At 44.8% G+C, this 25,190-nt stretch overlaps 3 protein-coding genes across 6 annotated transcripts in view; 2 read left to right on the plus strand and 1 right to left on the minus strand.

The window, feature by feature from the left end:
- Positions 1-2,922, plus strand: part of LOC139674572 (ubiquitin-conjugating enzyme E2 E1-like) — a 46,207-nt gene extending 43,285 nt beyond the window's left edge. The window contains 2 exon segments of the mRNA XM_071561082.1: positions 845-992; positions 1,977-2,922. Coding sequence (XP_071417183.1) covers positions 845-992; positions 1,977-2,074 — 246 coding nt within the window. The 3' untranslated portion in view covers positions 2,075-2,922.
- NKIRAS1 (NFKB inhibitor interacting Ras like 1) lies at positions 1,755-19,485 on the minus strand. 3 transcript variants are annotated; one of them, XM_071561081.1, is made up of 7 exons: positions 19,427-19,485; positions 18,387-18,481; positions 17,592-17,718; positions 11,423-11,458; positions 9,831-10,072; positions 7,037-7,083; positions 1,755-4,875 (listed from the first exon to the last, which is right to left on the minus strand). In XM_071561081.1, the coding sequence occupies exons 3-7, from the start codon at positions 17,683-17,685 to the stop codon at positions 4,833-4,835; spliced, it is 462 nt and encodes a 153-aa protein (XP_071417182.1). In that variant the 5' UTR covers positions 17,686-17,718; positions 18,387-18,481; positions 19,427-19,485; the 3' UTR covers positions 1,755-4,832. The 3 variants fall into 3 exon arrangements, with proteins under 3 accessions (XP_071417182.1, XP_071417180.1, XP_071417181.1); XM_071561079.1 differs by having other exon boundaries at positions 1,755-7,083; XM_071561080.1 differs by lacking the exon at positions 11,423-11,458 and having other exon boundaries at positions 1,755-7,083.
- A 96-nt stretch (positions 19,486-19,581) lies between these two features.
- RPL15 (ribosomal protein L15) lies at positions 19,582-24,687 on the plus strand. Of its 2 annotated transcripts, none has more exons than XM_071561102.1 (4): positions 19,582-19,637; positions 21,025-21,209; positions 22,457-22,593; positions 24,328-24,687. In XM_071561102.1, the coding sequence occupies exons 2-4, from the start codon at positions 21,038-21,040 to the stop codon at positions 24,631-24,633; spliced, it is 615 nt and encodes a 204-aa protein (XP_071417203.1). In that variant the 5' UTR covers positions 19,582-19,637; positions 21,025-21,037; the 3' UTR covers positions 24,634-24,687. The 2 variants fall into 2 exon arrangements, with proteins under 2 accessions (XP_071417203.1, XP_071417204.1); XM_071561103.1 differs by having other exon boundaries at positions 19,595-19,637; positions 21,028-21,209.
- The last annotated feature ends 503 nt before the right edge of the window (positions 24,688-25,190 follow it).

A 25,190-nucleotide genomic window follows, 5' to 3' on the forward strand; every position in this document is an offset into this window, starting at 1 on the left:
AACCTGTGACAGCAAGGGCCACAGGCAAAATTTTTGCATCAGAAAGGCAGTAGAAAAAAATGAGGGTTGACTGGCAAGTCTTATTTGTGGGCTGGTCTCATCTCGAGAGAAAGCACTAGGGTTCTTGTCACACCACATGCTTACCAATATGTTTTTTAAAACTCCCATGACCTATAAAAAAAAGGGTGTGGATAGCTGACAAATTTTGAGGATTTAGGGCATAAACCCACCAGCCTTTATTCATCCGCATAATCCTAATCCATGTAAATTCCACCAAATTTGTTGTCGCCATTCCCCCGATGAGTTAGAGGAAGGCCTGTCTGCAGGTCACACTGTTCTTCTGGTGCTTTTGTTTCCTTTTCATGTAACTTCTGTGGCAAGCTGCCTGGCTCAGTCGCATCTCCCGAGTTTAAAAATAAGAATACTCTACTAACTTCTCTGATTGCTGAATTCTTAGAAGCGATGAAGCTGTGATTCCAAGTGCCCTGGCCTGTATGGTGGATTTTACAAGTCCTTGGGAGCCCAGCAAGAGAAAAATGTGGGTGTTAAAGCCCCTGGGCCCCTTTTTCGCTGTGAGCAAAAAGTAATAAAAAAACCCAAACCCCTCCCCAACCCGTGTTTTGCGGTGACTGTGGAAGTTGGCTCCTGAGACTGCTACTCGTTTTCAATTTAAATTTATTGGTTTCCGCCGCGAGAGGGCGGCGACGGTCCGGGGAGCCCGGCGGTGGCTCGGCCCGGGGCCGCTGCTCGCCCAGCGCGGGTTCGCTCCCTCCCTTGGTGCTGCCCGTGCCCTCGGCACAGTGTGCGGTACCCCGGCACACCTGCTCATACCCCTCTCTTGCAGGTAACGTTCCGGACAAGGATCTACCACTGTAACATTAACAGCCAAGGCGTCATCTGCCTGGACATTTTAAAAGACAACTGGAGTCCAGCATTAACCATTTCTAAAGTTCTCCTCTCCATCTGCTCCCTCCTCACAGACTGCAACCCAGGTAAGTCCCCTGCATGGCCACACAGGCTGCCGGCCACCTTGTGCCCCTCCTGGCACCCAAATACTATATGGCACTCATCTCACCCCAATGGCTTTGGCCAGCATGGCTCCTGCTTTCAGCGCAGCAGGTTTCCCTCTCCATGGCAGCTGGAGAGGGGCTGGAGGTGGTGGAGCTGGTACACCTTACCAGCCTGCTGTTCACCACTCCTCAGGCTGACCCCCGAGGAAAGCAGCAGTTCTCCTCCTGCTCATGAAAACATCTTCCCTTTCCAAACCCACTCTGGTTTTGGGAAAGGGTTGAACACTCTTTGCTGGTCTGTAGGGCTGTAGTGATTCAGTAATGGAGCTGGAAGAGCCACAAATGCAGTTCTGAAAACAGAGGGGATTAGCCTTTTACTTTCTGTCATCCATTTAAACCCAGTGACCAACTATACCACAAGTAGTCATCACTGCTGCTCTAACCCACCCGCTATCCACACCAGTTAAGAGAAATGTGTGTTGGTTTCCAAAGTCAGTTTTACAGGTTGTATTTTTTATGTCTAAAAATGAGAGAAATACCAGATTTCACATTGTATTATGTATTCTGAACTTGTTGGAAAAATTAAACCTCTTCTTGAGATCTGATCTTTCCTAGAAGGCAGGTTTATATTGATACAAAAACACTTAGTAATGAGTATGTCTCAGGCACTTTTAGACAGAATAAAATAAACTCAAAATGCATGAATTAGTGAAAGGTCTCAGTAATGCAAATTATGACTGATCATTGTCTCTTAAAGTCCTTAAAACTTTATTGGAATTTCACTACTAGATTACTGTATCACCATAAATACACAAAATCAGAGAAGATACAGACCATCATTTATGTTTACATTGTTACAGAGTACCTTACCTGTGTGTTTCCCTTGTATTAAATTCACAGTTCATCTTTATTTTAAAGTTTTTATTCAGTAACTTATCTGAAATAAGCAGTGTGTTTCCTTTTCAGCTGACCCCCTGGTTGGAAGCATTGCCACTCAGTATATGACTAACAGAGCAGAGCATGACAGAATGGCCAGACAATGGACCAAAAGATACGCCACATAAATTGGATTTTCATCAAACTCTTACATTATTTGTCTGTGATGGAAAGAGCTGCTTATGATTTTGAAGGGGTGGGGGGAGGGAGGCTGCTGGTAAAGAGTAGGGTATTTCTATAACAGATTTTATTCAGTCTTTTATTTCCTAAGATTTTGTTGTTGTAACTTAAGGTATCTTGCTACAGTAGACAGCTAGGATTGGAATAGCATACTTTAAGACTGTAATTAGTTCAGCAATATTAGCTCACATATAGTACCAAGAAGAATGTAAACTTCTTAGACTTCTTTGGTTTTCAGTTTGCTTGCAATATGTAAAACATTAAAACAGCTTAATTTTGTACAGGTACATAGGTTGACATTTATGTAGAAGTCCTTTCAAGACTCTACACACTGTTTTTCCTTTTTGTTTGTTTTGGGTTTGGGGGATTTATTTTGTTCTGAGTTGGGGGGGTGTTTGTTTGTTTGGGGTTTTTTTTTGGGGGGGGTTGTTTTATTTTGTAAAAAGATGTTGGGATTGTTTTCCCCTGTGGAGGGCACATTGGTATTTAACAAATCCTTTTTAAAGACTGTCATCTCATGATCTGTGATACGAAGAGGTGGATATACGGCCTCATATATGAAATGAGAAGTAGTTAATGTATTATTTTATAAGCCAATCTATCTCTGTGAAAAGAATAAAGGGTTTAATCAGGACTTATGGTAACCTGTAGTGAAATACCTTAAGCTGTTTAACTGTAAGGTGTGGAATAGGAGTCACTCAGTGGATTGGTTGTATGTTGTGGGCTACTTAAGTCTGCATTTGTTACTGTGCTAATAAAAAGATGTTTAAAAAAAAAAAAGAAGAAAATATTTCTGCTTAGTCCCTTGCTTTGCCATTTTGCCACAATGGTGTCTCCCAGTATGCTTTGAGGATTACAGTATGGTTAAGGACAAAGGAGATCTCCAGGTTAGTGCTCTGAGTGCTGCTTTTTTGGGAAGACAGTTCTAGACAATCACACAATGAATGAAAGCATAAGACCTTTGCATCTGTTCACTGTCTGTGTGTTGTGCAGGGCTATGAGGAGGTAACATCCCACAACATCCATGATAGTCACTTTCTAGCTTAAGTTTTCGTAGCATTGTCTCTTCAGGACTGGCATCTTGTGTGAAATTACAAGTGGAAAAGTATAAGTGATCCAGAAAGGAAAGAGGCAGGAGGTAAAAGAAAGAAAAAAAAATCTTGATGCTTTTCTGATGGAATGGCCTGTTTGCACTTGGAAGAGGAGCAGGAATCATGTCCTGGTAAGCTAGCAGAAGACACTATAAAGGAGAGTAAAGGAGACTTAATCTGTAGATCCTTTAACTACCTATAAAGATTATCTCCTAGAGACATGGTGTTTACACTGAGGTGTGTAGCAACAGGGCAGTTAGTTGTGGATATGGCATTTCAGACCACTCCCTTAAGGTAAAGGCCGGAAGCACAGATTCATTTTCATAGGGTGAGTATTTCACCTTGTGAAATCCTTCTGAGTGCCGTGTGGTCACCTGCACTCTCAGATTTGGGTTGGTACTTTGTAAATAAAATATATACAGAATTTATTTTATAATTCTCTTCTATCTAGATATAGAGCAAATCTAACTTGGTCCCAAGTAATCTGTTGAGTAGGGGTGCCCTTTCCTTTGCTGGGTGGCTGTGGATAGTAGTACTTCAGCCTTATCATCAGCTGCACTGCTGTCTTGACACAGTGTATGTTTTGGTGTACAGGCCCCCTCAGCTGCTTGGCTGTTTGGTATATAGGTACATCACACCAGGAGCATCTGTAGTAATCTTTCACTCCTCTCCTTTACTGAGTAAAGATGTAAATGGCTTCATCTCAGTAGGTTTTTGCCAGCTTCTTGCTTTGGGCTGCCAGGACATGCCAAATTAACTGTTAAAGCTGGTGGGGGTGACTGATCTGTAGTGTTCATTCAGCAGAACAGAGGTTTAAGAGGAACAGAGAAAGATGGTTCAATTTACTAGTTTCTTTTTCTTTATAATAATTTTTCTCCATTATCTGGTGAAGGGACTCTAGCTTTGCAGAAGGTAAGTGATCCCAGTGACCTAAAACAGGGTTTGAGTCAGTGGAACAGTAAGAACAATATAACGTGTTCTGCCCTTTAGCTACTACATTATACTTTGTACTTTACTTATTAACCCTATGCAAAACTGTACTACAGCAAGTTTCATTTTCACTCAGTACCAGCTACTGTGTGTACATTGTTTGCAGAGGAGACACTACATTTTCCATCACTTGTCAATAAAATACTACAGTATTTAGAAAATACAATTGATTTGAGTGCTTAAAAAGCATCAGCATAAGCTTTTGAAAGAAAACAGTGGGTGGTGGTTTTTATCTGAATGCATCAGATGATCTAAACTCATTTCTAGTGAATTTAACCAAATCAAAGGTAACATGCTTGCCTTTGTTACCTATTTGAAAAAAAAATGGCCTTAGTCATTTAGAAAATCCTTTTTGTCTTCCCTGTCTTAAAATATTGTCAAGTCCTGGAAGTCCAGGGCAGCAAGTGAGCAAGCTACACATCCACTACATAGTTCTGGCAGCCTACAGGTGAATTCATCTTGGCAGTAAAATTGGCACTGAGTCTGCAGCGTGCAGAGCTGAACAGGAACCAGTCATCTCCACTCTTTCCATCTCCACACATTTTAAGTTAATTCTGACTTGTCAACCTGCGCTCCCTTGGCTCAGGGGTCAGCTTCAGTGATGATGTGATGTAAGTACATGTCTTCACGTATTTTGATTCAGTCCCTTCCAGAAGTGTTTTCCAGAGCTGAAGAAAGGGAACATGACCCATTCCTTGGTGAAGAGGCTGCAGCAAGGAGGTGAACCACTGCTGCTCTGAAGTCATCCCCACTTCCCAAGCATGCAAGGAGAAGCCTGGAGTACACGTGTGTTCGGTAGGAAATGAGTGAGGAGGGGGTGGGGGACAATGACTATTACTAGCCAGGCTGGGGGATGTCATGCTGTAGTGCTTACTCAGCTGTAGTGTTGCAAGGGAAACAATTGTATGTTTCTGGCAGGGCATTGCAGGAGCTTGCTCATTCATAATTGCTCTCTTATCTTAGTCCCTGGCCACAGCAATCCAAACTATACTGAGCAAAGCACATAAGCAGTTTCGCCTACCTTCATTATAATGATTGGGCTATACCTGCTTCATTTTTAGCAAAGCGTACTGCTGCTCTGACATAGTAATGCAGACAGACTTCATTAATCAGTATTCAGGAAGAACAATACTATAAGCTTAATTGTGATCATTAAGCACACTATTTAGCAGTTATGACAGTGCAAATATTGCTTGTGGTTTTGCTGATTCACAGTGAAATTCTCAGTATTTATTCAAAACAACATGAATTTAGCAGAAAATGCGGGAACTGGGTACTTAAGTTCACTCCCTCTCCCCTGCTCTTGTCTTCAAACATAAAGAAAGGGTATCATTTAGTAAGGAGGTTGCTAAGATGCCAAAAATTGGCCATTGTCTCTGGGATTGCTTTCTCATTCTGTCTCTCTGTATATTCCTATTTGTTCAGTTTACTGACAGGCTGACCTAGGACAGCAGATTCCTGCAGCAGAGGTTTGCTTTTAGCAGCCTTGAGTCAACACAGCACATACAGCTGTGCTCCTGCTGCTGAACAATGTGTGACATGTTAAGACCAAGGCCATTTGTGCAGGTATTTCTGTGTGTTTGCCATGGGGGTATTCCTAAAAGGCAGCCTCCTACACTCCCTAGCCCCCTCACACAGAGCAGTACAGCACTTTGTACCAGTTGTTATCTGGCCTGTAGCTTCATACAGTGGGTGGATTGCTGCTGCTTGGCTGAGCAGCCGGGTAGGAGTGTTATGCAATGCACTAAGCAGAGCTCAGGCAGTACCTCCTGCATACAAAATTGCTCTGTATAATTTCTCAGTAAAATTATCACCTATGTGAATGTGACTGATTTGTACTGGACATTCTAGAACAAACCCATGAACAGCTATGCTGTCCTTCAGGTCGCAGTTAAATTAATGAGTGCTCTGAGAGCTTTTCTGGTTTGTACAAATGAATTCTTGAGCTGAAAGCACTGCTTGCCAGACTTTTCTGACAAGCTTCATGTGGGGATAGATCTGTTCCAGTATTTCCCAGAAGATTGGGGGAGGGGGGGAGGGGGTTGGTTTTTCATGATTTTGGGGGGGTTTCCTCCCAGAGACTAGCAGAACATCAGTGGCTAAATCTGGTAATCAGTCCTCCTTCCCCATACCCTTCTCCTGCAACAAGACACTGACCTCAGCCTTCTGCAGCATCAAAATACCTTGTGACTCGGTTTAGAGTCAAGGTAAAAGAACTATTGCCATTTCAAACATATTGGCTTTCCAGATTAAATGCCTTATTGCAGTTAATACTATTTCTGACTAGAGGCTATAGGTCTGCAGGGGCATTGCTTAATGGTAAGGTTGTTGATTTGTCCCTCGACATGGCTGTATCCAGGCACAGTAAAAGCCCCTGCTGGAGAGGTGTCCATCTATCCCTTCCGCCTTCATGACCATTGTTGCAAGAGAACTGCTCTCATGAAGAGCTTTTTGAGGCTTTTACCACCAGCAGCTTTTTCAAGCCAAGTCCGTGAGAAGGAAGAATACCTCTTAGCTATAAGCTTGCTGATTTTATTGCTGAATGAGATTATTGCTGTAAGTGAAACTGCAAGAAGCAAATGGCACAGAAAGGACTTAGACTGTGACCTGGCAGCAGGAGACAATGCTAAGCTAGCCTAGTTATCACAGTTATTCCCTTTGCTCTTCCTTCCAGGCAAGGGAAATGTTGATTTGTTCTGGGACTGGGATAGTTTGCTAGCTAAGAAGGTGAAGGGTTCAAGCAGTGTTTTGCGGTCTGTCACAGTCACTTCCCACAGTCTCACTTTCTCAGCCCTTGCCCATTGCTGTGCTGTTTCTGTTTCCACTTGCCTTTGATCCAGGAGGTCAGTTTTGTTTCCCAAGGCAATAACTGTTACCTAAAAACCAAATGAGAAGGGTGAGCTCCAGTCACAATCCTTTTAAACAGCAGGCTAGTAGCCACACAGTTCAGACCTGTTCTTAAACTTAGCACTGGCACAAGGTTGCATGTAGTTTGGAATATCATGGTCTGGGATTTGAATCTACTTGTGGGTTGGGAGCTTGTTTTCATCATAGGATATGCAGGACTTCCCCTTTCCCACCCCACTCCCCCCACCAATTGCTTGAAGGGAAACAATACCCAAGAGACCCAAAGTTAAACAGCCTGACTCTCCGCTTACTTGGCAATTGAGCTGTCCTAGACAAATGATAAGAGCATGACATCTGAGTAAGTCATGGCAGCAGAGAAAGGCTGCACCACACAGCTGTGGATTTTGCCCTGTTTGTTTATTTTCCAACCCCCAGCCCACAATATAAATAAAGCAAACTGTGCCAGCATCCCGGGCAGGCTGGGCTGTTGGGCCCCTCTCCCAGCCCAGCCCCACTGGCCGACCAGCCTCACACACGAAGAGCTGCCAGAGGGACCGAAGCAGACAGTCTGCTGAAAGGGGCAGATGAGCATCAGCACCGTCCCTCTGCAAGCAGTTTTAAGAGCAGCCGGTTATTAGCCATGTAGAGCAGCACAGTAGCCAGATGGAGTCAGATCCGTAGTTTTAAGGATCCATCAAGTGACTGCTGTATGACTGAGACTGTACAGGGTGGCTGAACTCAGAAGGCATGTGTAGCCTTCCCAGTACTTCAGTTCTAGGAAGCGCCAAAGGTGGTGCTGGCCACGTGAAGTTACTGCTCCTCCTTATTTTAAGTTAACCATTTTCTAAAACTGTTTTACCAACATCAGCTTTTAGGGGAAACCATGCCTACATTTATAGTTCAAGGTCCTTAGTCAAACTCTGGTCTCATCTCTACTCTAGTGGTTTGACAGAGATTAAGTGATAAAGTCCTCTCTTGCTAATGATTTGTGGGTTTTGCTGTGGCCACACCTGCTTGCTCTTTCCTGTTCATCAGGCTAACTCCAGGATGTCTTCTGTTTCTTTCCAGCTAGAGATGTTTGTCCTATTCCTGTGAGGTCTGAGGCTTCCTTTCTTTTCTTTAGCAGTTCAGGGTGCTGGAAAAAATGCTGTTTGGGTTATTTTACCTCTCTGTGAAGACTTTGAAAGAAGCTATAACCTTCATGTGCATTTACCACATGCTGCAACTGAATTTTAGCCCTGTCAGTATAACCTCTTTGTGTAAACTTTGGCTAGGCTTTAAGGTGTGTGCTGGAGAGCCCCCACAGCTGGCAGAGACAAGGAATCAGCCATCACTGCCTTCCATCATCTGCCACTCAACAGGGACTGTGCCACTCAAGATGAAATTCTGGCAGCTCAGAAGCATCATGTGTGGAGATACATCCCTAATTCAGTTAAGGATTCATTCTAGCAGAGCCCGAACTTTTAAGTCATAGAATCATTAATCCACTGATTAACAGCTATGTTAAGGTAGGACTCCTGATCTCACCACATATGCTTCAAAGCCTACTTTATATTGGTTAGAAATCACAGGAAATGAAACTAACTTATCCATCTTTTGATTATGTTATCCTCAGTCAAAATCACAACTTTAATCTCTCCCACAGGATAAGTAAACTAGCTGTTTTCTAAAATACCTGCATTCAATCAGAGAGAGGAGTTCTGACAGGTACCACAGAACAGCGGGACACAGATCCTGTTGGAGCTGACTCCCCCTCCTCATTACAACATGCTGTGGAGTAACAAATCAGGGCCCTCACAAAACATGGTGCCTGGAAAAAATTTCCTGCTTGCCCACCTTTCCTTGCCCTGCAGGGGAGTTATGATTGACTCCTGTATCCCTGATATACGTGACAGTCTGCAGCTCACACCAGCCCTACCAGCTAACATACCGCTCCTGTGACTGCACATTCATCTGCTGTCAAGCTTGAGCCTGCCTTCCTCCACCACCCTGTGTGCTGTCAATACAAAACAAGTTACATTTTTGGAAAGTCTCTCCCTAGCATTATCCAATTAATTCTTCATGCACTTCTTTTTTTTTTCCCAAACAGCATAAAACAGGCATTTGGAAAGCTGTAGGCTAAAGAGTTTAAGCAGTGAAAACTACTTGAGAATATAAAGATACTGTAGGAAAAGCCGTAATGCTAATGCCACATGCAAGTTATATTTGTTTAGCTAAGCTGGAACACTGTCAGCTGAAAACACTAGCTGCTTTCTAAGGGAAAATAGAGCAGTCATTTCACACAATTGAATTGATTCAATATGGTTGTTAAAATACATTAAAGCTGCTTTGCCAATTGACTAATGTCTGGGAGACCCATTGTCAATTAGAGTAGTTTGTAAGCCATTAAATACATGAATACTAAACAAACAAAGATAATGCCCTTTGCTATATTATTCTATGCAGTTGACTTCCCCTGTACAATATCTAAAAAAACCTATGAGCTTCACTGCTGTAGACCATATGTTTTATTAGTCATAAGTGTCCTAGCTGGTGCATTCAGCTGAATTTTAGCTCTACTAGAGGAAACAAGGAAGGGGGGGGGAATGCGCATTCTTTTGCATGACCTGCATGGCTTGTGAATTAGGCTTCCCTAGCATGAGAAAGCTTCCGTTTGCTGGATCGCCCAAGGCTGTGGGTACATTCATTTTCTTTTGTGTGCCAGTTTTACACAAACAATATCTTTGTCATTTTACTTCCTATCACTGATACAGCATTTAGCCAACCATGCATTTACCTCCTTTTTGTCCCTAAAGACGTCAATCTCCTTCTTGAGCAGTTCAACTCTTTGGAAAGCTTCAAGGCTGGTCACAGCATACACCAGAACAAAGCCATCAGCAACAGAAAAATAGTGTTTTGGCAATTCTACACCCTCCTGCAGACCTCTGGTGTCATAAAGCCGTAACTGTTCCTTCATGCCTTTGTCTGTCTCCACTGACGCCAAATACACATCTTCCATTGTGGCACCCTCTTCTAAGCCTGTTTAAAAACAAGCAGAAAAGTTCAACTTCTGTAGGTAAAGCACCACTATCAAAATTATTTGCAGTACAGTGGAATTTCACCCCACAATAGCTTTCACTGCATGTTTTCTAGAGAGACGACCTGGACCCAACCTTGCTTGGCATCCTCATGGAGCACTGTATTCATAAATGACACACTGGCTATTTCCAATAGTAACACTGTAAATGCAACCACCTAATATATAAGCACCTGATTATGCCTGTAAAATTAATCTATACAACATGCACATTCAGAATAGGGTAAGATGTGTGCTCTCCTCCCAGGCTTTCCAAACTCCAACCACCCAGTGTACCAGTTCTGTGCCAAATATGCTGCAAACAGGCCTGCCCAAACATACCCTTTTGGAAGAACAGCCAAGGAACACCAGATAGTCAAGTACTAACACCATAAGCCTACTTCTTTGCTTCATTATGAGCTGGATCATACTGCAGAAGCAGGAGCCAAAAGAATAATTCTGGAAATGAATGTGCATTGGTGGTACAACTAAGCAACAAGTGAAATCAAGCCAGAAAGGGAAGGGGATGTTTGCATACAAGAAAAGTCACACACTATATTTCCTCACATACACAGTGAGCTTTTTCCATCCCTTAGGGGTTTAAAATGACTGAGACTTGCTAATATGAGCAAGTTCATTTACTGCAAGGTAAGAGCATGCACAAGGTAACAAGCTTTGATGTGCGTATCACCTGTTCCATGGTGACTATCTGCATACAGGCTCTCCTTCCCTCCTCCTCTCCCTGTGGTAAATGTGAGGTAATTCAGGGCAGCTTGCTTTGAACTAATTTAAATGTTTGGGTTTTTTCCCAAGCCAAACCTGGAAACACATAAATCCCCTTAGTTTTTTGTTCCTCCTGGATGCAGATGCGTAAGGTTACAGGTCCAAACAACCTATGTATAGTGTAGCTGGGCCACTTTCAGAGTTGATTTTAAGTATTCATACAAACCCTTTGCAATCCATGTTTTTGCCTCCACTGCACTGCTATATACAATTGTTTGCTGTTGCAGGTCTACAGTAATGAGTCCTGCATTATTCTCTTTGTCTGCCAAAATGGGACTGTTTTAGTGCATTGTTTAAGAAAACACAAGGGATTATCTGGCCTGTGAAAATAAGGATTTTGCTATATTCAATGACACTATTCAAAATACTTCACAATGACAAACAAGCTAAAGCATTCCACCCACGCTGATGGTTTCCTATAATGTATGCAGCATTCCTGTGCAGGAAAGTGGCACAAGCTGTTCTTTTTGCCCCTCTCTGCTCAGTAGATCAAACTCGTATTAGGTTTCCAATGATTTAATTTATCTCACCTCCAAATATAGCCGTGCTAATGTGTGGGAGCAAATCTAAGAACAGAAGAACAAAACAAAGGTTAATAAGAAGAGGAAGCACAAATGCATTCCGTGTGGTTGTAGAATGTGTTATGGGGTATTTTTAAAGACTGAGGTAGTAAAGGAGCCCTTTCTGGATATAGCACTGTTGTATAAATGTAGCACTAGATTCTTGCATTGCCTCGTTGCATTGTACAGATAGGTCAAGGAAATGTCTAGCATCAGTAAATACAGCTTTGGCAAGAAGGAATGAACCATAATACCTATGTTTTCTTGTACAGTTTTTTATCATCTAAATGCTGCACTGTAATTCAATAGCATCTAATATATCCACGTTATCCCATGATAATCTCTTCCTAACAGCATTAAAAGCATTAGTGAAAAGTATGTCTTTTAACATCCTATTTGAAAATTAAGAGGAAAATTTAAGACCTGGGCTTCACTTCAGCAGAATAGAGCAACAAATTTTGATGTGAAATAGAGGGGGCACTTAGGAAGGAGCTGGAATTTATGCACCTGCATCTGATTCTAGAGGTGAAATTTCACCTATGTGCACTGGGCGGGGGGGGGACAGTATATGCAAGTAGTTTCCTAAGTAAACACAGATAATTTTTAGAAGTAATTGTGCCACTTTATTCTAGGCCCTGCTTCTAAAGCCCAGACCATGTACTAGCCACATCTTGCTGACGATATTTACGCTTCTTGTTAGTATCTTCCCATTCAAATGCTTTCCCAGTCTCCATTCAAACGTAGTCCAGGCAAGTTGTAAGACTAGCAAAACTAGTCAGTATCCTAGAAAGGTGCTGGCACCATCCAATCCTCTCTGCCACAAGGACTCTGGTTCTCCTTTCCTTCACTGGCATCCCCAGACATCCCACCACCTTCGCCACTGGGGTGGGCAAGGGCAGCTTGTGCTGTGAAGTTATAGCCTTGCAGACAGCTGCCAGCTTGAGTAGGTTTTCTTTGCACTATGGTGGGCCAGCTTTCAGGTTCAGAAGGTATGGGGTAATGGGGAACTAACAAGACAGTCCACAATCCCACACTTTGAAAACTAAAGATGTAAAAAAGTTTGGGAGGTAAAGGAGGAACAGACAGGAGTGATGCCACTCTAGTGCTTACTGAGCTTGTGCAAATCTTAGGAGAGGCAGAAAGGTCTTTGTCTGTGTTACTGACTGCTGACATAGAGGAAACCTCAGTCATAAATTGGGTGGTGTTTCAATCCTTTGTGGTTTCCCACTGAGGTAAGGAAAAGGCTCAATACTAATGAATACTGCACACTCAGGCCAGGCACAGCAGATATATTGCAAATACCAAAGTAAATCAAAATTTCAAGATGGATGCAATATCAGAAGTTCACAATTGAATCTTGAACATAAATGCAGAGCAAATTTTGTGTCGTAAGTATTTTTTAAGTTCTCCTATGTAACCTCTTTTTCCCTTTTTCCAGAGGAATTCAGCAAAGAGCTCCTAAAGCCTGCTATTCCTTACATTTATAAACTGCATCATAACATGTTTTGCTTACTTAGTTCTCAAATGATGGTCTGTCAGAGGACCCCTGACTCAGGAGAGCTGGACAGATCTCAACAGCAGCTGGTCTATTTAGATTTAGCTGTTAGTGAAGTACTGGTCCCTCCAACAAGTAGCCAGCTTGTGGCCCTCGGTATCACCCATTCAGCTCCATTTTCATCTATTTCTAAAATGCAAAGCTGACTGCACCTCTATCACTAGGTAGTTTTAATTTAAGAAGCAAATATGTAAGAAGGTGTCTCTATCCATGGTGATGGGGTTGGAAGCAGATAATCTAAGGTCTCTTCCAACCCAAACCATTCTGTGATTCTATGAATGCATAACTAGGTTTAATTAGCCTCCACATCTTTGGAGCTGAGTAAGCCAAAACCCCAGATCCCTCCAGCTGGACCAAGTGAGGCAAATTCATTAAGCATTCTACCACAGTAATATGTGGTGTTTTCATTCTTAGCTAGTAAGAGGATCTGAAGTAGTTGCTTGATAAGCTGGCCACACCAGCTATTTACACAGCCAGGAGGCAGATATAAGTGTCCCATGGGAAGAGTTCTCATTTCCTCCTGTTGAGGTTATGAGCTTTACTATAGGCTGAGAGGCCAGAGATATTTTAAAGGCAGAAGTAAGACTCCTTTCTGCACCATCATGTAATGGGGGCACTGTTTAAGGAAAAATAACTATCCTTTTTACAGACATGACCCATGCCAAAGTTAAGGAATCAACTCTCCTGTTAGCCCAGTCAAGAGAGGTGAGGGCAAGAGTGCCACATGCCACAAGTACTTAGACAATCTTCTATTGACATTAAGGACCCATTTCATGACATTTTCCCATTTCACAAGGAGAAAAGACTGGCCCCTCTTTCTTCAGGACAGTAAGAGAAGGTAGAGAATTTGGACAAACACAACATTTAGGCCACAAAAAGAGAGATCATCCCAGGTACCAGGCAATCAGAATCATAGGATAGTTAAGGTTAGAAAAGACCTCTAAGGTCATCAAGTCCAACTGTTCACCCAGCTGCCAAGCCCACCACTAAACCATGTCCCCAGATGCCACATCTACGTGTTTTTTGAACATTTCCAGGGATGATGTTTCCACCACTTCCCTGGGCAGCCTGTTCCAATGCCTGACCACCCTTCTAGTGAAGAAATTTTTCCTAATGTGCAATCTAAACCTCCCCTGGCATTACCTAAGGCCATTTTCTCTTGTCCTGTCATTTGTTACTTGGGAGAAGAGACCCAATCCCTACCTGCTAGAACCTCCTTTCAGGTAGTCATAGAGCAGTAAAGTCTCCCCTTGAGCCTCCTTTTCTCCAGGCTAAACAACCCCATCTCCCTCAACTGTTCCTCATCAGACTTATGCTCCAGACCCTTCACCAGCTCCATTACCCTTCTTTGAACATGCTCCAGCACCTCAATGTCTTTCTTGTAGTGAGAGACCCAAAACTGAACACAGGATTCCAGGTGTGGCCTCACCAGTGCCAAGTACAGGGGATGGTCACTACCCTGATCCTGCTGGCCACACTATTTCTGATGGAAGCCAGGATGCCATTGGCCCTCTTGGCCCCCTCAAGACACTGCTGTACATTTATATGTATCACATACATATGTGCAATTCTTAACAACTACTTGTCCTGACCTATGGCAATACAGTCCCTACATAACTCAAAGCTAAATCTGCACCCATTTCAAACATCTCCTTTCAGTTTTTTCTGATTCCTTGTAATAGTTTAGTGAGTCTGCCATGCAATAAGTACATTATATGGCTCTGAGAGCCTCTCTCATCTTTTTGCCCTCTCCTTCCCATCCTGGGGCACAAGACGAACGGCCTCTCTTGTAGTTTGAAGCCTAGCACAAAATCCAGTACCACACATTGCTGCTCACACGCTGCAGGGACATAGATCATCCTTTTTCTGGAGTATTTTTACCTCCTGAGTACTTTTTCCTCTTTGACCTCAAGTAATCTTAGTGCCTTTGCAAGAGTGTTAGCTACTGACCAGGTAAGCTACAGTGGCACTTAGGGATTTCATCCATGACAAGCCAGAGAGACCCGATGGTGCACATTTTTCTAGGAAACGAAACAATGTGCAACTGGATTTACAGCACCATCACCAAGCACACAGCCAGGAGCATGGGCTCAAAGCCAAGGGCTTTACATAGCAGAGTGAAACCTCCAAGGACTCTAATCACTTTCCTGATAGCAGCTGTTTCTCCACTCTCCTTACAGGAAAGTCAACAGGAGGAATGTGAGCACTGACATAGGCACATGGCTGATTTACAGTCAGGAGGAGACCCTCATGACAGTGGCTATGACACTTCAGAGAATGGCACCAGACCTGAGCCTCCAACCAAGTTCAAGCATGCCTATTGTCACTGGAAGGAGGATGTGCATGCCATTGGAATGGAAGGATTCCAGGCATTGGCTCAGCAGTACTCCCCATGGCTCCCCGGCCCTCAGACTGGCTGCAGAGCTGCTTCTGACGTCAGTCAGGAAGCACAGGTTTTGAAACAGCTTGTGTCCATGTTGCCATGCCCGGTGAACTGCTTTGCTGGTTGGCTCTGAACAGACAGGCTTTCAGCAAACACACTAATCTTTTGTGCCTCCTGCCAAACAGGCCAGCAGCCAGGGAGTACATGGCAGCTTTCTGGAGCTCACAAGCTTTAGGAAATGAGGATCAAGACTCAGCAGTCATGTTTCAAGTGTGGAAGTGCCATCCCTGCAATGGTAGCACCAATAGGTCTGTTCAGTTTAAAGCAGCTCAGCTAAGGAGCAGTCAAAGACATTCTTCAAACTCTGTCCTTCCTCAGTGAGACTCTCACAGTGATGTCCTGCCTCCACAGTTCGAGAGTTAAATCAGTACGGAGTGGAAGAGTAGCTGAAGATTTTCTGGTAACCTTTTACACCAGCCTGTACTTCAGGCACTCTGCCACAACTGCCTGTGTGCTGAAGAAGAGCCAGGGAGGATGGTGACCACTCTGGGGGACTGCCAAAAACACCAGCTTACCAGTCCACCCCTGAAAATGTGCCCCATGGCCCACGTGGGTTCCCCTGGGGCTGCAGGGGCTCCATAATGATCCCTCTCCATATCCTGATACTGACCCTGCTATTTGCCCTCTTCTCTGAATGTCTTGGGAATAAGATTTGGACAAAATCACAGAAAACAGGAGACTATCTTCTTCCTTTTCCCCAGCTGCTCCCTCCCTTACTGGTAATTCAAAAAAATAAGAGCAGACCTGCAGGAAAGGAAAACTGATCTTTTTAAGAAGTGCAGGATGGAGGTTGCACTGCTTAACGGCCCAGCTGGAGCAGACCATTTGGGAGCGACAGAGGGACACCCACAACTAAACCCCAGGCACGAGGCCTCCCTCTGGTTATGTCAGCCGGTATCCATGACGTATAATCATGTACATGGCTGGCTCCATAAATAGCTCCTCTGATCAGCAACACCCGAACATCCTTCCTGCCTGGGTTGCTAATAGGAGGCAGGAATTAATGCAAGGCAATACGATTTAAGTAACGTGGCCTTGCTCATGCTGCTCGGGTGTCCCTGACAATCACCCAGCCCAGCGTGGAGGAGAGGCAGATCATTAGCAAAGGGAAAAGCCTTCAGCCCTCAGGTTTTGCAACCTTCACGTTGAAAGCTACGCAGGGCTATGTGCATAGCGCTCGGTAGGATGCTGGAAACAGATGTTGCTGCAACATTAGAGGAAATCCTCCTTTTAAACACGGGTATTAGCACGCAATTCAGTATCACGCTTCACCAGCAAATTCCTCCCATCCGCACATTTTAAAGGTGCAGTGCTGCAAAGCATCATTCTAGAAAACCTAGTGTATATCTTGTAACTTATCCCAACGTTTAAATTACCAAGTCAAGAAAAAGATACAAAGTGACTAGGCATCTTCTGTCAAAGCCCTGGTGCCACCCCTTGTTTCTGGGTGAGGCAGGAATAATTTGTCAGCTTAATGATCATTGCCTTTCCTCTCAAAGCTAAGTTATGTGGAAACAGAGGGAAACATGCCGGGTTTGCTTTTGTTCCCCTTCTTTTGTGCACAGCAAATCTCAGACATCCCCTGCTCCTCGGTCAAGTCTCTGTTTTCCACGGGAGGATTTCTTTGAGAGCTAAGACGCTTGGCCTTCAAAGTTCAGCACAGAACATGGGACCAAAAGCTGAGCTGTTTTCCCTTCCAGAGCTTTGATTAAATGTTAGCCAAAACCAAGCAAAATAAAGCTTTAAAAAGAAGAAACAAAAGTCTAAACAGTGCCTCCACTCATCATGTGACATTTATTTATTTTTCAGGCATCTATGGCATCCTTCAGGGAATGAGATATTTCTTATGTAAATAGGCAGCAAACACATCACCTACTTTCTGTGTTTGTTTCTTTTTAAACATTCGTGTGTTTTATATCTGGGAACATCACAGAAAGGGTTCTTCTCCAAGGCTCTTTTAAAAATCTGTAAGTAAGAGACTATGAATTTCAAGAACTGTCCAGAGATGCAACAAAACCACACTAATTTCCTCCTCCACCTCATTGCAGTTCAGAGTGCTCAGTTACTGGTTTTTTGGGGCCAACACAGAACAAGATAATGGAAAAGGAAACAACCTCCCCCCAAAAGTAAAAATGTCTCACCAACAGTATGCTTTCCATAGAGAAGCTGCTCCAAAATCGCAGTCTTTCCCACTGAGGCCATTCCACAAACCACCACCTTGTAGCCCTTTCCCATCTCTCCTCAGGGAGCAGAGTCCACAGGCAAGCCCTGTGCAGACACAGGAGGCTGTTAGCCTGGCACGGCAGCGGGGATCGGCTCCCAGTGGGAGCAGAGCCCATGGAAGGCGAGAGGCAAAGCACGAAGCAGCGGGTGACTGGGAAGCTCAGCTCCCTCCCAGGCGCTCGCCAGAGACTGATATTTTTAGGACTAGAGTTTCCTCCCACACCATTTTTTAAGGTTTTTAGGCTGCTGCCAGTGGTGCTGATGCTGCCTGCAGCCTCGGCACTTGTCCTGTCAGGCTCTGGGAGACCGAGAGCGCTGAAGTGTGGACGTCCCCTGAGGCAAGGGCTGTGTTTGTTGGCATGTGTGTACCACTGTGTTATTGGGCTGCCTCGTTTTGCAGCGGGCCTGATGGTACCTGATGGTACCAGCATGACTTCTGGAAATGCAAGAAAATGGTGGGCCCTTCCCTTTTATCTCACAGAAAGTTTCTAGCTTTTATGAACTAGGAGCTGCAAAACAGGAGCGTTAAAGGCAGAAGCACAGGAAAGCAAATGCAGAAGCAGTTTTTTTCAGTCTGCTTTAAAGCAGTTTGGATGGGTGGGGGTTGATTTTAGCAGGAGGTGACCAGCAGCCAGGGGCAATTCCCTCTGCCAGTGAGCCCTATCTCAGTTTGTTGTTTGGAGCCGTTTTTCACAGAGACAGATGAAGAGTACCTTTTCTTGGACCAGGAGGGGCTGGCGTTGTCCTACTTCAGTTCCAGTTTAACCAGGCAACACTTTGAAAGCCAGGGTGCTTGTCAAAGAATACACTGAAAAACAGAAAGGTCATCCTGCAGCCACAGGCAGAAAGGACTTGCAGGTTGGGAAAGCTTAACTCATAGAATGGCTTGGGTTGGAGTGGAGGTCTTCCAGCCCCTCTGCCATGGGCAGGGATGCCACCCACTACACCAGGTTGCTCAAGTTCATAGGAGGGATAGTAGCAGGGATAGGAGCACATTGGTGGGTTAGGTCAGGACCTTGGCCCCAGCTCCAGATGCTCATGAGCTCTGTAGGACCAGGGGCTCCATGGTGCCCTCTCCCTTGTCCCCCACTGAAAAGGTTTTGGAGCTGGTTTTAGGGCTTTTTCGGCCCTTAGGGTTTATTATTTAGAACAGAATCATCAAGGCTGGAAGAGGCCTTCAAGAGCATCCTGTCTAACCATCAACCCAGCACTACTCCTGTAGCCCCTAAACCCAGTGCCAGATCCAGATGCCTCTTAAACACCTCCAGCAATGGTGACTCCACCTCCCTGGGCAACCCATTCCAATGCCTGACCATCATAACAGTGAAAAAATGTGTTCTAATATCTAGTCGGCATCTCCCCTGTCGCAGTTTAAGGCCATTCATTGCCTCTGGTCCTCTCCCGGTAGGAGAGAGAGCCCGACCTCACACAACCTTTCCCTGAGTTCTAATGAGGGGTGAGATCCCCCCGAGCCTCCTCTTCTCCACGCTGAACACCCCCAGCTCCCTCAGCCGTTCCTCATAATCGTATGATTTATTTAATTATTCCTTCAGAGAGTTTTTTTAAGGCTTCTTTTCTGAATTTTGAGGACAGTCCCCACTCCAATCCTTAACCTGGGGCTCTTACGGCGGGGGGGGATGGGCCTGGGGTGTTTCAGGGGAAGCCGCATGTCCCCAATCCCAGCCCCAAATCCCAATCCCAACCCCCATTCCCAGAGAGCGCCCCCGCACGCGCCCCCTCCCCGCGCGCGCACCTGTGCAGAGCCTCGCGCCGGGCCGCGTGAGGCGCGCGGCCGCGCCCCCGGCTCCCATTGGCGGGCGCGGGGGCGGGGCGGGGCGCGCGGTGCGGCTCACCCTCCCGGACTACATTACCCATGGGGCGCCGCTGCCCTCTCCGGAAGTGCCCTGCCGCCGCAAGGGCTTGTGGGGAGTGGCCTCTTCCCTTTCGGAGCCGGGCGCCATCAGGTGAGCGCCCATCAGCGCGGGGCCTGCCCCGCAATCCGCGCCCATCCCGCCGCCCGGGCCCGTGTCCGCCCGGCCCCGGCGGGACGGGGCTGCTCCCGCGGCACGGGGGCTCTGGGCGGCCCGTGGGGAAGGGCCCAGGGCCTGCGCCCCCGCGGGGCGGGGAGCGGGAGCGGATGGGGATGGAGGCACAGACAGGGCGGCCCCGGCGCGGTGTGGCGGGTGCAGATCTCTGGCAGACCTCAGGCCCTGGTTTGGCTCCGGGTTTGCGATTCATTCGTGCTGTTTTGTGCCATAATGGAAGGGAAAAGGCGGGCGTCGGGATGGAGAGGAATGAGCCATAGCTGGGCAGGTCCAAACAGCAAGAGTACCCAAAAATCACACACGAGCTGGATTTGTTTGGGGTTTTTTAAGGTAAATAAAATGGGCTGCGTGTTCCTGGTGGTGAGTTGTGCGGGGGTTTGATGAGATGCACGTACACATGCTGGTTGCTACAGGTGTGTGAGACCTCGGAAACCAGCAGTAAATAGGATGAAAACATAAAGTAATACTTGATTTTTGAAATGCCTTCAGCTTGTAAGAAGTATTCAGCTCAGAAAACAGGTTCTGTAATGATCATTGTTTTATTAAGGGCAGAATTTGATCTGTAGGAATTTTGTGTTGTCCTTGCTCTGCTGAGGTCAATACAAATTGACCCTGGTGGTCCTCACTAGAAATTATATTAGAAAAAAAACTTAATTAAAAAAAAGGTGTCTGTGGAGCAGAGCACAGATTCAAATGTCACCATCAGCAGGACACTGAGCTGTGACACTTCTTTTTGAGCTCCGTTCCTGACATGAGCACGATGTCTCATTTTGCTTAAAGCCCAGTTTCAGCACATGCAGAGAAAAGCTTTGTCTCTCCTGAGATGCTGGAGGCACAATGTGAGTAGTACGGAGGAAAGAGAAGTCCCAGCCCCCTTCTTTCCATTTCTTAAACAACTGCTAATCTTTCATTTGCCTGTAAAACCTTGCTAAAACAAGTGTTGGGAATAAAGGCCACAGTATTCACACTCCCCTAGTTCTGTATAGGTTGACGTTTACAGCTTATTTCAGGTGTTAACTGGTTTTGGTAGTATCTGACATAAGACATCTGAAAATTTCTCAGTAGAGTAGTTTAAACACCTCAGAACCTATGAAAAGGAGGGACATTGCCAGGAATGTTGACAGCTGCGTCTCCTGCAGGGGTTTCCCAGGTGAGATCCGTGTTCCCATTGTGCCAGTGGCACAGAGGAGCTTGTGAGCTCCCTGTCTCTGGTGCTCCATGTGCAGTTTGATGCAGCGCTGCGGTTGGAAGATGCTCATTTCGGGTTCGGTTTTGGTGCGTTGTTTTCACCGGCCTCTCCATTCAGCAGGGAGACAGACATGGGTGCCTACAAGTACATCCAGGAGCTGTGGCGGAAGAAGCAGTCGGACGTGATGCGGTTCCTGCTGCGCGTGCGGTGCTGGCAGTACCGGCAGCTCTCGGCCCTGCACCGTGCGCCGCGGCCCACCCGGCCCGACAAGGCCCGCCGGCTGGGATACAAGGCCAAGCAAGGTAACGGCACGGACAGGTGGGGTTCATGTGCCTTACAATGCAGGGACCTGGGTTTGCATCAGCTGCCTTAAGTGGCGGCAGAATAAGAGAGTCTGAGGTGTCCCTCAGTATACTGAAGTGTCCTGCATGAAGCCAACTGGGTACCATAAATGTGTTCAGTCGGGAGCAGCATCCACAACCTGAAACCTTAACTTCCCTTACTTTTCCACCAACTCCCTCTATGGCTGTTTTGGCAGATGAAGTTCAAATGGACTTTGCGCTCAATTCTTGTGCAGTGTTAGTACTGCAGAGTAGAGCAGTGCTTTTGATATCCTGGGTTTGGGGGCTGTCCTTTCTCTGCCCAAGTTTTGTTCATGCGTAACTTTGACTTTCTTCAGGGTGACTTAAATGCAACCTTTCAATACATGAATGGAGCTACAAGAGAGCTGGAGAGGGACTTGTGCAAGAGCATGTAGTGACAGGACAAGGGGAAATGGCTTCAAGCTGAAAGACAGTAGGTTTAGATTAGATAATTGGGAAGAAATCCTATATTGTGATGGTGGTGAGACACTGGAACAAGTTGCCCGATCCCTGGAGGTGTTCAAGGCTATGCTGAATGGAGCTCTGAACAGCCTGGTTAGTGGAAGGTGTCCCTGTCCATGGAGGGGGTTGGAACTGGGTGATCTTTCATGTCCATTCCAGCCCAGGCCATTCTGTGATTCCATGACTATATTACAGCTGCGTGCACTGGAGTAAGATGGAGTTTTTACTGTCATTGGAAAACAGTTACTGTGTAGGGAATGAAACTGGGAAAGTGGCCCCATCTTTTTCAGTGATTGTGTTCCAGCAGAGTTTGTGGATGGCTTGTGCTTCAGTGCTCTGAATGCAGCTATCAGAGTATGGGATTTTAGGGCTTGGGCAGTGGCTTTGTTGGGTATTCTGGGGTGATATTTTTTTAAATTTTTTTTTAATCATGTTGCAATGTAGCTGTAGCTGTTCTTAGTCTGTTTGGGAAAGGTGGAAAGGTGCTATAAACTCTGGTTGGAAACCAAAAAAGAGTTGCGACAGGATATCACTTCCTTAGCTGTGATGCAAATAACAAAACCCTCTTGTGCTCTCCACCTCCAGTTGTAAATTTTGGTCAAGATTATTATGATTACTTTAATCTTGAAGCAATTTATATAACTTTTAGGGAGACTGAAAATACAATATGGGCATCAGAATTGCTACTGGAATTTTTCTAGTTCCTAAGTAGCCGTTTCTTTTAGGTTACGTGATCTACCGCGTCCGTGTCCGCCGTGGTGGCCGCAAGCGCCCAGTGCCGAAAGGTGCCACCTACGGTAAACCTGTGCACCATGGTGTTAACCAGCTCAAGTTTGCCCGGAGCCTTCAGTCTGTCGCTGAGGTGAGTGTTTTGGTTATTGCTTGCAAATTTGTCTGTAAAAGGTGAAAATAGTCACAGACAAAAAAAAAACCAAATTAGCAGTTCTCCTAATATGTTGGGTAAAAGATACTGAATTCTGGTGCAGAAAAGCACCGAAATGTCTTGAAAAGGTCTGTTAGGACAATAAAAAGCTATTCAGACTTTACAAATGGGGAACTATTTAGGTGGTTTATTGAAGTGTATACTTCTAAAGTATGCCACAGTATTTATAATGAAAGATAGATAACTATTACAAGCCATAGTAAAATAAAGAGTTAAGCATGAGAAGTAAGAATTCAAATAAGCAAAGGTGTCTGACTTGCCAGTAAATCCTGCTGCTGTGTTCCCTGCCCTGTTGTATGTATTACCAACTGTAGGTGATGGTCCTTTTATAGAGGCGACTTCCTGTCTTAAAGTCTGTAAGCACCTGTTTGTGTAGTAGGAGTGGTGCCTGGTGTACTCGGTTCTTTATAAAACACTTCAGTACCTTAGTAGCACAGAGGTTGGTGGTGAAGTTATTTTTAGGTGAGACATTGCGTTCACAGTAGTAATGTGGAAGAGATGTGGTTCTCACCTTCACAAAAAGACTATCAGTGGGTAAGAATTAATACCAGTCTGCACTCTAAGACATTGTGAAAGAACAGAGACTGCTCATTGCATCTTGAAACAGAAGACTTTTGTGTTGTCAGTCCTTCAAAAGTGTTCCTAAGTGACTTGACATTAAGTTGAATGAATCTGGTGGGATTTGGTTTTCTTTCAAGGAAAAAATGGCTTATTTAGAAGAAACAGATGATGAGTTTAAATGAAAAATGCAATTTTGTGTTTTCAGTGCTCATGGCATTCTCTTCATATATCCTGTTCCCAGATGCCTGATAGCTAATCACATGCTCACTTGTGGTGACAACTATGGAAGAGGTTATTTTCCCTCAGTCTTAGCTTGAAATTTTCTGCATCTGACGTGTTCTTTCCTGGAAGACTTAAACTAATACACGTGCAGAAAATTGTCAAGAACTGTTTGGTGGAAGCCTGTAGCAATAGATTGTGATCACATTGGGTAAGATGATGAGTGGGTTCCATTGGTTCGTACTCTCCCATGGTGAGGATAAAGTCCTACAATTAAACACAAAATATTTTAGATAAGGAACATTCTTGACAGAAGAGGCAGATGGACTTGCATAATTGTTACTTTCTGTTTTATTTTGTTTTCTAAACTAAGACTGCTTCTTACCAACTGCAAGTGAGGATAGGAATAGCAAGCTCTAATATGCCAGCAGTGATACGAAGATTTGTTACATCAACCTTTCCTTTTCTTCTGTCAGTGCAGGCTTATTCTCTGCAGAAATGTCTATCTCCCTTGTACCTTTGGATGTGCAAATGGATCCATTTTCATAACTTCCAACAAAAGATTGTTCCATGGCCCTAGTGCAGCTCATGCTCTTTTATATTTACTGATTGGGTGCTTCTGTGTAGAAGGACTTCTCTTTTGTCAACCAAGCACCTTCCTGCTTATGTTCTTTAAAACCTGATTCACATAAGAATCCAGACAGGTTTGGTTGTTTTTTTAACATGGTATTCCTTTCAGCTGTTATTTTTCTTGCACCTTTGGAACTGGAAGGGGTAGAGATCTTAAAGGAAAAGAGGGTCTCCTGGGGAAAATTATGAAGAGTGCCCTGTGTCCATGGTTTTACAACCCTTTGCATTTATTTTTTCCCCCAGGAACGTGCTGGCCGTCACTGTGGGGCTCTGAGAGTCTTGAACTCCTATTGGGTTGGTGAAGATTCCACTTACAAGTTTTTTGAAGTGATCCTGATTGATCCCTTCCATAAGACCATCAGGCGCAACCCCGATACCCAATGGATCACCAAGCCCGTCCACAAGCACAGGGAGATGCGTGGGCTGACGTCGGCCGGGCGGAAGAGTCGTGGCCTTGGCAAGGGCCACAAGTTCCACCACACCATTGGTGGCTCCCGCCGTGCTGCCTGGAGAAGGCGCAATACCCTGCAGCTGCACCGCTACCGCTAATCCTTGTACACATAACCATCTAATAAAGCTGATGTGGGTTCTTAAATGTCACAAGTGCTTCTGCTGCTTCTTGGTGTATGTGGACAAGTGTAAAATTCTCCAGGAGTTCTATAGTTTCCATAGTTTGACAGGATTTTGAAAATGCCATTTGATACTTGTGAAGGTTGCAGGTCCCACGTACAGAGTTCTGTGGTGGGTTGCACTTTTGATAAAGAGTTGGGGTCTCTGTGTCCTGTGTTTAGACTGAAAGGCAGCTTTGATCCTGTGCAATGAGATGTAAACTGAAAGTGCTGGTTTATTTTTTATAGGTGATTAAATACTGATGACAATTTTATTTTTAAAGTTCTGGGTGTTTTTTATGTCTTTAATGCCAAACCAGCTCTTGGGCCTCAGGTATAAACATTGTCTAAATTGACTAAGCACACAGTAGAATGGTAAAGCTTGCTCTTTTCATTAAAGTGCACAGTATTGTAAATGTGGACACGTGACAAAGACTGATGAAATTTTAGGCTGCATAAAATAGTGATTGTAGAGTAGGTATTGCTTTGTTTTTCAGG

This window comes from Pithys albifrons, chromosome 7 (assembly GCF_047495875.1).
Source record: "Pithys albifrons albifrons isolate INPA30051 chromosome 7, PitAlb_v1, whole genome shotgun sequence".
In the NCBI taxonomy this organism is placed as follows: Eukaryota; Metazoa; Chordata; class Aves; order Passeriformes; family Thamnophilidae; genus Pithys; species Pithys albifrons.

Bases quoted from the DNA above. Each gene is read 5' to 3' on its own strand.
- NKIRAS1 (XM_071561079.1), bottom strand. From the start codon at position 17,685: ATGGGAAAGGGCTACAAGGTGGTGGTTTGTGGAATGGCCTCAGTGGGA. The intron at 11,459-17,591 runs GTGAGACATTTT...TTCTGTTCTTAG, and splicing joins CTATGGAAAGCATACTGTTG to ATTTGCTCCCACACATTAGC. The intron at 7,084-9,830 runs GTAAATGCATGG...TTTGGTTTTTAG, and splicing joins TCTTTAGGGACAAAAAGGAG to GTAACAGTTATTGCCTTGGG.
- RPL15 (XM_071561102.1), top strand. From the start codon at position 21,038: ATGGGTGCCTACAAGTACATCCAGGAGCTGTGGCGGAAGAAGCAGTCG. The intron at 21,210-22,456 runs GTAACGGCACGG...CGTTTCTTTTAG, and splicing joins GGGATACAAGGCCAAGCAAG to GTTACGTGATCTACCGCGTC. The intron at 22,594-24,327 runs GTGAGTGTTTTG...TTTTTCCCCCAG, and splicing joins GCCTTCAGTCTGTCGCTGAG to GAACGTGCTGGCCGTCACTG.